Source organism: Carcharhinus amblyrhynchos, chromosome 9 (assembly GCF_965287045.1).
Source record: "Carcharhinus amblyrhynchos chromosome 9, sCarAmb.v2.hapA, whole genome shotgun sequence".
NCBI lineage: Eukaryota > Metazoa > Chordata > Chondrichthyes > Carcharhiniformes > Carcharhinidae > Carcharhinus > Carcharhinus amblyrhynchos.
In genome coordinates this window covers 103,312,557-103,323,257 of record NC_137332.1, presented here as the reverse complement: position 1 = coordinate 103,323,257, position 10,701 = coordinate 103,312,557, and the positions used below count along the sequence as shown (strand labels likewise).

At 40.4% G+C, this 10,701-nt stretch overlaps 1 protein-coding gene across 4 annotated transcripts in view; it reads left to right on the top strand.

The window, feature by feature from the left end:
- Nucleotides 1-43: 43 nt before the first annotated feature.
- ppp1r10 (protein phosphatase 1, regulatory subunit 10) overlaps nucleotides 44-10,701 on the top strand; it is a 31,449-nt gene continuing 20,791 nt past the window's right edge. For 2 of the 4 annotated variants that reach the window (XM_080196345.1, XM_080196343.1), the window contains exons 1-4: nucleotides 44-424; nucleotides 7,931-8,049; nucleotides 9,174-9,260; nucleotides 10,141-10,276. In XM_080196345.1, the coding sequence (XP_080052471.1) occupies nucleotides 7,943-8,049; nucleotides 9,174-9,260; nucleotides 10,141-10,276 (330 nt within the window). In that variant the 5' untranslated portion in view covers nucleotides 44-424; nucleotides 7,931-7,942. Of the gene's footprint in view, nucleotides 425-1,299; nucleotides 1,873-7,930; nucleotides 8,050-9,173; nucleotides 9,261-10,140; nucleotides 10,277-10,701 lie in introns of those variants that run through there. The other 2 variants (XM_080196344.1, XM_080196346.1) reach the window with 2 other exon arrangements.

Below are 10,701 nucleotides of genomic sequence, written 5' to 3'. Positions count from 1 at the left end.
TTTTTAACCCTGTTTCTTTTTTTTTCAATCTTTCTCCAGGTTTTTGTTCCCTCGCTCTGGTGAAGACGACGGGAGGAAAGAAGAAGTCTCCTGTGTTTCCCCCCTCTCTTGTGTTCTGTGTGTGTGTGAGGATAACAAAAACAAAACAGCCGCACCTTCAAAAAAAACTCCTTTTCCTGTGGTTCTGATCAACCTTGGGACACCAACTTTTTTTATATAGATTTTTTTCCCAAGAGAGGCGAATCCTTTTGAAAGGCGACAGCTCAGCAAACAAAAAAGCCGAAAAAATATAACCCATATTATATATGCTCCTTTAATTGCAAAAAATAAGTCATGAGAGTCTCTTTGACAAAAAAATTGTCAACATTGTGTTGTGTTTGCACATAAAAAAAAGCTCGAGGCGCTGTCAAGGAGAGTTTTGATAGTAAGTTTCGCTTTTTGGCACCGGAAAGATGGAAATTTTAACTGCGGGGTGGGGTTTGGGGATGAAATTAACTGTGTGCATATATGAATATAAAATATTAAAAAGGCTTTTTATATGGAGGGGATGAACAGATGGCTATGGGCAGGGGGGAAATTGAGGACAAGATAGTATGTATATATAAACCAATGAGCTCACACGTACGGAACTATTCTTTATCGAGCCTTTTAAGAGGTAATGATAATAAAAGGCTTTTAGCTCTGGTGTGCGTGTGAGACCCAGAAAAGCGGGTTTGGGGGGGGGGGGTGTTTTAAAAGGTGGCTTTGAAAAGATTAGGGGTGATAAACAGGCGCGCAATCTGTAAATAAAGATTGCTAGAGATGAATTTTCCCGGGGGGGGGAAGGAAGGATGGGGAGGGGAAATACGATTGACCGAAAAGGGCTAATTTTTAAAATTCCAATGGTTCCGCAGTAGGCTGTGTTTTTAAAACCAATCTTGCCGATGAAATGTCTTTTTGTTCTCGGCTCCTCCATTTGGGGAGCCTCCCTAAAATGGCGGCGGCGGCTGGTTTCCTGGCTGTAAAATGGCGGCCGCCCTCTGCCTTCCTCGTGGTGCTGCTGCTTGTTCTCTTTGTTCCTCTTCCCTCCCCTTCTCTCTCAGACTCAGTCCAAGAGTAGAGAGAGAGCCAGGGCGAGGCTGGGCTGACATAAGCGCCCTGAGGTGACGAACGAGAACCTTCAACCCTCTTCCCACCCATTTCCCCTCCGCAGCCCCACCCTCTTCTTGAAAAAGGGAATGTTTTGCTTCTTTAAACGTCCACCCCACCCAAAGTTCCAGGAAGAATGGAAACTGATTGGGCAATGACTTTTTCTCTTTACCACCACCCCCCCCCCCCCGGTTCCTTTTTTTAAAAATCATTATTGAATGGGAATAGTTTGCATTGTGTGGAAATGCAATGCCGCCTTCCGCCTATTTCCTGGGCAGAACAATTGGGAGTTTACCCCTTTTCCTCACCCCCCAGGTTTGGAATTTTCCCGCTCCTATTACACCTTTTTTCCCCACTTGCCAAGACTTGGATGGCAACTACTTGCACCGTGTGGAGGAGCAATCCTTCTTAAAACCACGTCTTTTTTTCTATTCCCGCCCGCCGCCGCCGCCCCCCCTCCCAACACTTGAATGGAGACTTGTTAGCCAAGCTCCCCACCATCGCCAGCTATGCGGACCTCCAGCGTGTCGGAAAATTAATTGCTTTTCTTTCTCCCCTACCCGATCTTCAAGCAATCCTCGATCTGTTTTTTTTTGTAAATGTCCAATTCATTGTGTGCTTTTTTTTGAAGAACTTGATTGATGTCTGGCTGGGTGCGTCGCCGCAGTTGCTATTGTACTTTTTTTGAAAGCAAAACTGAATTTAAGCGGTTTAAAGAATTCTATCGGTTTATTACTGGGGAATGTAGGTTTGTTTTAAAGGCATCAATCAACTTCTCAATCACATTGATTTATAATTTTGTTATGGAAAAAGTACCTGTACCCATGTTACCACTGAGCCGGGCCGTATGTAAATGGATGCAGGCCATACTTAATGATCACTGTCTTCCATAATAGGTACATAATTCTTTGCAGCGAGCATCTTCATATGGAAAGCGTTAACTTTTCATATAGGAGTTAAGTGCCCATGCCTGCACGCTATTGTACTGTTTAGTTTCCCAGCACAGTAGGGCTGATGAATAGGGGTTGGTGAAGCTAAAACATCCTGCACTTTTAAAAAAACATCACAGGGACAGCCACATGCAAACTGGTAAGCAAACCTTTCTGACCTTAATTGCATTTCACGACTTCATTGCTTTCTTGAACGAGTGTAATGTTTGCCATTTTGCAAAAATCCATGGTGAAAATATTCGATGCATGCAAAAGAGGCTTTGTCGACATTGTACCAGTGAACCACACAAGAACTTGTTTCACGGTCAATTTTCATGCCTGAATTGTCCATTAGTCGCCACGTCTTCCATATGTCGGTAGAATTAATTTGGGAAGTATAATTCAAATTCGTAGTTCTATTTTTAAATTGCTTTTGAGTAACATTTTTCTCCACCTTGAGTAGCGCCTGAGATTTCTGGTAGCAATTGTAAATTATTTTGGAGTGGCGGGGTAATGTTTGAAATTTAGTCTCAATGAGTTAACAGCCCTGTGGGTCAACGTGCCGCGCTGCACTTGCCCGAATTTTGCAGTGTAAACTCAACACGTTAATCGGCATTCGTTTCAGTTTTTAACTCGGACTTTTCTCTCTTTTCCCTTAGTGTATTAAGAAATGACGTCAGTATCCCCGACCGTGGGGCAAATTTCCTTCGCTCCCTTTCCCCACCCCCATGTCACACTTTATTCTAAAAGTGGTCAGGGGTACTGCAGATTCAGTTGGAAGGGCAGTATAAAGAGTTTTGATTTCTAATGCGAAGATGATATTCGCAGCCGGTCTTAGCTCTGGGTAAAGTAGCAATCAAGCCCTGCTATTACTATATACATAAAGGGAGGTAGGTCAAGCGTGCAACACTTAATGCGTTTTTGGAGGTAAGAACTTTAGACCAAAGCCCACGCAGCTAAGATAACTTTGGTATCTTGCTGACATCTTAAGATCTACACACCAATCGAATAAATTAATCTTTGCATTGTTCCCCACCAGCCTGGCCCAGTGGTAACATGTTCAGTGATACTTAATGCATTTGTGAAAATGTCCCTGGTTATCTAAATGATAAATTAGACCTTTGTATACATGTAGAATTCCGTTGTACTGATGTACTATAATGCACTTTTACTGAGTGGGGATGGAATGAAAAATGTAATATATAAACTGGTTTCTTGCTGCACTGCCTGCTATACCTGATCTATGTGCAGTACGTCACAGGAAACCAGTGTTTGATCTTTGCAATGAAAAACTCAAACTGGTCCCTGAGCAGTTTTCCAGCAACTGGGTGACGTGCTGATTTTGGGGTTGCCCTCTTTAGGAGTCGAGTTTAGTACTTTTGGGGGAATTGAATCCTATAAATGTAAGCACTACACCATATGATAAAGGTAGGTGGCATGTAACCCAAATAGCCATTTGAGCACAAGCATTTGTCCACAAACAGTAACTCCCTTGTGAATTAGCTACTTAGAACACGCCATCATGCCTGAAGAACGCCAATGAATTCAATTTTTACCTACACTAGCTCACTGCAATAGCTAATTACTGTTTTAGTCCAAATAATACTTAAGTACAAAATCACCATGAATGTTGGTGTGCTGTTTTGCATCAATTATATGGGGAGCACTATATGAATCTGCACTGAATGACTAAGCAGGTTGCTGAGATTCTAGACAGCCTTTGGGAGTAACAACTTTCAAGCTTAATAAATGATTAACTATGGGGTTATATGTACCTTGGGTTCTTTTGAATTAGGTTTTTTTGAAACACCATCTGTTCAGCCTAAAATAAGGTGCAAACATCAATTGCCCTACTGTAGCAGGCTGCAAGGCTTTTCCCTTTTCCTCCTTCAATGCCATCTATTTTCTGAAGCTTCCTGTTCCAGGTTACAGATAGTTAACAGGAAGATGAGTTTTTCTAGTTTTAGAATAAAACTTGGGAATGAGCTTTGTAAATGCAGACTTCAAATGTTCTTGTGATGGCCCAAATTTATAATTTGGGTAACCATTATGGTTTTAGTTAAATAACCCTATGTTCTGAGTTCTGTCTAGAGATTTACTTAGTTTAGACATTTACTGCAGGTTTCAGTATATTTTGATTCTCCTTCCACTATTAGTGAAGCTTAACCCTTTTTGGTACTGATCCTTCTAGTTTAGGAAAGATGCTGGTCTTGACACCCAGAAAGCAATCATTCCTTACCCTCTAATTTGGGTTTATGGTTGTGGGAGAAGCTGTTTGAACTTAGGATAGTAATGGGAATCATTCTGCAAGCTTGTGGTCTTGACATTAAGTAGGCTTGTTCCTAAACTAGCTTTGTGGGATTATATAACAAATCTGTAAACATTTGGATTTTTTGCCTAAAATGATGGGTTTCTGCCCAAGCTCAGTGTGACAACAATGCCCAAAATAAATCTGCACTCTGCATGTTATTTCTGATCCTTCTGTCCCTTTAATAGTTGTTACAGTAGCCAACTCTGTTTGACTTTTATGAATCTGAAGTTCTGGAAAATTCATATTCTTGGCTTTTGTCCAAACCACCAATCTTTACATACACAAATCAATGGCATTCAACCCATAAGGGAAGTTATTTTTAGTTCAGTATTGTCAATTTTGTAGCTTAAACTAACCAAGCACTTTGGAACTGTTCAGAGTATAAACAGGCACTAAAGTGCTGGACGTTGCCACAAACAACTTCATTGCAAATAAGTGCACAGCTAACACCATTACCACTTACAATTAATGCAGGCATGTCATAAGCTTTGCATATCCATGCTTCTTATTGATAATTTCAAATAATGCAATCCCCACTTTCATCTTGAATAATTGTAGACACAAATACTAGAAATGACAAGATGAAATTGAACAGCTTACTGCAGAGCAAGCTGCTACAGTAGCTGTCAAAGAAAAATGCTGTACAGCAAGGCTGACTATTTCTAAGTACATTAAATAGGAAATATTGATAATCAGTGAAGCCAATTAACATGGGTCTATAGGTAGTGTAACTAGTTTTATTTGGGGTGAAGGCAATGGGATATGTATAAACCCTCTAGGGAGTGTTTAATATCATCCCCAGTGGTACTGGTTTAATTGCCAGAGGGTATTCCGTTCACAGCACTGAAGCGTGTGCTTTTGTGTAGTTCATTTCAATTGGCTTCCCATTGCTTTTGTAAGCAAGTTTTGATCTGGTCCTCTGCCCACTTGGATGATGGTTGAAAGATGTAGTTGTGCTTTGAACGCTGCAGGACTGGGTCTTCCAAGGAATCCAGAACACTGGCCCTGAACTCTGCCTCGTTTGTAGAGAGGGGTTTGGGCATTTTATAGAATGATCAGACAAACACTGCCTTGAATACCACCTCAGGACATGCAGTGTATCTATAAAACAAGTTATGATAATTTAGCCAAAATATTTAAATAACTTGGCTGTCTTTGTAAACCATATTGCAAAGTTTTTTTGGGGGGCACAATACAATTTGGAATATAGTAAGGACATTGAACACTGCTACTGCTCAGATCAGTACTGCAATTTTTTTTAAACTGATCAACTTTTCCACGCTCCTGGTACCAATACCACAGAAATTGCTTTATGAACTGATCATGACTTGCATTTACTTCAGGCCATGGACATTTTTAACTTGCAGATGCATGTTAATAAAGCATTATAGACCAAAATGCAGAAGTTGTGCACAGGTATCCTCTTATGAGAATGATGCAGCCTGATTTTCAACCTTTTAAACATGTTTAATCATCTTTTCCTCCCCCTTTGTCTCCCAGACTGTGGACCTTTGCTGATCAAGCAGCTGGAGATCTGCACAACTGACTCTCTATTCAGCTACTGCTGAAATGCAGGCCGTCACTCATTCTTCCCATTCCCTTGTTATCTGTTCTTTCTCTCTCTCCCGGGCCTGAGTGAGGTGGGAGAGGATTCAGCAAGATCTGCTTCACTATCTGCACAGAGGCCAGGTTAAAGAGAGTCTGCAACCAGATTGTTGAAGCTGTGGCACAGTGACAGGCTATTCCACCCCATTCAGTTGCTTTTCACACTGCTTTTTAGAGGGCAAGATGACTAAGTATATTGAAGCACTTGTTTAAAGCATGCTCCACCCATCTGGGTGCTGCACAACATAATTTTGCCCATGAATGATTACAGATGCGCTGACAATGTTCCCTAGTGACTGCAACTGTATCTGTGTTCTACCCCCTCTCTGGCACTGATTTGTTTGCTGCTTCACATGGATAGAGGTAAAAGCTAAATTTCAGTGTAATTTATACCTTGCCCAAATACTGCCTGTAGATAATCGGCTTCCTTTGGGCATTTCACATGTTTGCTGTAGACTCCAGTAACTGCCTGACTTGGCAGGTTGGGGTTTCCTTAGGAATGGACAGGGCTCTTTCTAAGGCGTGCTTTTCTTGTGCACCCTCTCCCCTAAAAAAAAATTTGTTCCTTTTGAGTCAAAGTCAGCAAAGCAGAAGTTTTTGGTCGCTGCTCCAGTTGTGGCATATTCTTATTCACACAATATAACTGATAATTTTGAATTTTTGAAGATGTGAAATATCACTGGGCCTTTGAGGTAAAATTCTGTTGCAGTGACTTAGACCATTGGCTAATACTGTATGCATTTGGAGTCCTCATCAAAGCCATTAACAATGTTACATAGTGGCAACATATGAGTGCCTTTTGATGCAAAACCATACACAATTCTTTGCTACTGGTGACATTTTGTTTTAAAACTTTAACTGCTACCTCCCACAAGCTAGGCCAAGTAAATATTTCTGCAACTTTTTTAAGCAGGAACGTTTTGTACTGGCTCACCTGCCTACTTTTTTATTTTATGGAAAATTGTTCTCTGTTGAACAACAGGCAATCTTAGTTTAAAGGCTGGCAGCTTCCTAATGGAATATTGGCTTCCTCATGGAATAATGGAGTAGTTGAGCCAGGATGAATTGTGACACAGTCCACATCTATTTTCTGGAATTCACTTCAATATGCAGAATTCAATAATTTGTCTTGGGGTGGGGGTGGCAGGGGTGAAAATAGTATTAAATAATGCTAACTTGGGTGCTGTGCCTCCAACTTGCACTGAATGGTTTTACCTTAACAGTTTAACTGAAATAGTGTAGTGTTAAGGGTACAAGTCTCGAAAAAAAGCCACTTTATCCAAGTAATGTACAGCTCATCGTACGTGGCAATAAGATAGTAATCAGCACATCGCACCACTAGAATAGTTGCAGGGCTGCGTTCCACTTGTTTATAATGTTTTCTGACATAAGCGAGCTGAACGCTCCAATTTATTGTATCCTCTTGATTTAGGCCAAGTAAATTGATTTCTCAACCACTGGGTTATGCCTGAATGTGGGAGATTGAAATGCATAAGCCAGTCTGTTGAAAGCGGGCAACATCTTTATACTGCTAAGTGTGCTGTCTTGGACAAATGCAAGGAAGCTTGCGTTTTACATTGTACATGTAGGAAGAGCAGGTGCAGGAAGTTTGTGTATTAGTGACCTGCCATTCTGTACATTTTATAAATGGTGCCAGCCATATCAACGAAGTATAATTTCACTTACAGAACTAGTTCAATGATTTTTATTTTAACATTTGGGAGGGCAGTGAGGGATGGCAGGGAAGGGATAAACAAGACCGTTTAGGAAAGTGCATTTTTTGCCTTGGCAATTCAGATATACAAGTAAGCAGTACAGAAAGATTGCTGACTGCGACTGTGTAATATTGATCCAATAAATAAAAGACTGTAATCAAATATTTTTCCATGACTGCAATTTTAGCCAAAGGGGGAAAGAATAAAAACAACTGACATCTTCTATATCTCTTCTTTTGAAGGTAATTGATACAATGGGTTCGGGGCCTGTAGATCCAAAAGAACTCCTGATAGGGTTGGAGTGCCTCCTTGGTAAAGATGGGGAAATTAAAAGTGGTGATGGTGTCATTAGAATTTACAGGTAATCCTTCACTCTTCCATGCGATTATATGCACAAAACATACCCACAAACACCATGTATCCTCCCCATTGTCCTCGGTTCACTTTTTTAAAAATTGAATTACGTGCGACAGAGTTTGCTGTGGATATATTAATTAAATAAATCTTGGAACTTTGCACTCTTGCAAAATGCTGAAAAGGTGAGTTCAGATGTTCTATCTGCTCTCTACCCTTTCCATGGAAGGCTTGTCAGCTTTTTATCACTACATTTAGTGGTATTTGAGCATTTCTGAACCCTTGTTGAAGCACCTGCCTACACTGTTCGGAGGTAAAGGAACATGGTACATGCTTTTGAGACTACAACCTTTTTTTTGGTTTTTGATGTGCACTTTGGTACCTTTCTCACATAGCTACCCTGATGACTGTCCCATGAGCTATTCAACTGGGCCCAATGCTGTGTGCATCATACAAGTACAGTGAATACTATCCAGTGATTCTGCTCAAGTAGCAGCCATGCACAGGAACCCAACTGATTTTTTTAGCAACCTATAATTGGTTATGGGAACCACACTTCCAGCTTAAAACTGGAATGTAACTAACTTTGCTTCATACATAAATTTTAATTTATGTAGTGTACATGAGTTTACTTATTCTATAAACCCCTTTTCCCCTGCTCTCCACCTGATTTGATATGTTCTTTCATCTTAAATGTCAATGAAATGAGAAGAGTTCTTGCCCTTTAATGGGCATGGGAGAGCAATTCAAATGTAACTCACTGGTTGGGAATCCCTTGGGATCAGGTGGAGTTGTTTGTTTTATACCCATGTTCAATATTATCTTCAGTAGAGGGGAAAATTGAACTGATGTAAAATTAACATTCCCTGCCAATTTCTCAGTGGGTGGATTCAGGTTAGTTTATTTGATCAATGTATTTCTCTCATAATCTTCCCGTGTTTAATTAAATCTTGAGGTTCCATTTGACGATCAAAGTTATGCTTTATGTTTGAGTTACTTCTCCAAGTTCCAGCCCCCTCCCTGTCTGTCTTTCTCTTAAAACATATTTTCTCACTGAGTATATGCAACGTGTGCCCTTCAGTTCCAGCCCAAAGATTATTTCTAATTCTCTTCACTATTTTTGATTTTTAGGTTAATGAAGGATGCAAAAAAGCTTGTAAGCAGATGCATGTACTTGAACATCCTGCTGCAGACTAGATCGGAGGATATTTTGAATCAGTAAGGCTGCTAGTTTTTAACTTCCATAAATGTCCTTGGCTTTTTGACTGTTCTCCCTTTCAATAATTTTTTAGCCTGGTGCTGTGACTTGAGACCCATAGTGTAAGTTATCACCCAACCTTTAGGACCCTGCTCGCTCACCACTTTGTTCTGGTAAATTGTGATAAATGGAGAAATGATTTGTTCTTGATTTCAACCAGATCCATCCTGCTTACTGTAGATATGACCCTCCAGTTTGGATCCAGAGTTCTGTTTACTGTCTATTTTCTATCATGGATTCATCTTTATGCTTCCCAAATCCTTGTGACTGCACTGAGTTTTGAAATAGATGGAGCCCCTGAAAATTCCTACTAGGACAAATGGACATTGACTCTTGTACATGTGGGTGATTGCAAAAAGAGTAATTGTGCTGGCCTGTTTGAAACAGACAGGTCAGGATATTTCGGTTTGTTCTATTTCTGATGCACTCACTCCACTGGGTCAGCAGATTATGGGTTCAGGAACTAAAGTGTTCGAGTGTGAAGTTTGGGTTAGCACCCCCAATGCAATACTGAGTGACAATGTTACGTGATTGATATTACTGTTTTGGGTGAGAATGGTAACCCATTGTCAATTTCAAATTGCTTATAAATCAGAAAATGGCAGGTTCTGAAAAGGAGTAACCAAAGAATGAAGGACCTTAATTATAATGAACTCCCAATTTTCAAAGGTGCCATCTGAAATGCTAACTTATTTTTATTTTCCTTGGCTGTTCACTGACTTGCTATGTATTGCCGCTACTTTGTTTTAATGGGCAGCCTCTGAATATCTGTAATGAATTGCTTGTGGATGTGTGAGCATTAGAGTTTGGTGTCTTATCTGTTTATTTCTTTATTTGAAGGTTCATCAGTGTTGGCGGCTACAAGCTGCTGAACAACTGGCTGGCCTATTCCAAATCTACTAGCAATGTGCCGTTGTTGCAGCAGATTCTGTTGGCTCTGCAGCTGCTGCCACTTACTGTGGACCACCTGAAACAAGTAAGTAAAATGCTGAGAAAGTGTTACAATCTTGTGGATGGGACTTGCCTTCAGTGACAAAGTCCCTAGTCTGGAGGACACTAAGGTTAATGTTTTGCAACTCAATAGGGAAACAGGCATGAAAAAAAATTCCAGCCTTGCATGGAAATAATGAGGGACTTGGTAGTGAGAATAGGAGACCTTCATAATCAATGGACACAGATTCCAAATGATTGGTAGAAGAACCAGGGAGCAGATGAGAATTTTCTCGACATTGAAAGGATGGTGGAAGCTGGATCACTTGCAATTCTCAAAAAGGAGATTTTGTGTATCTACAACTTGAAATGAAAAAAAGTAGAGCCATGGGGGAAGAGCAGTGAGATTAAATAGCCCTTTCGAATAGTATAATGGACTGAATTGCCTCCCTCTTTGCATAATTCTAAACA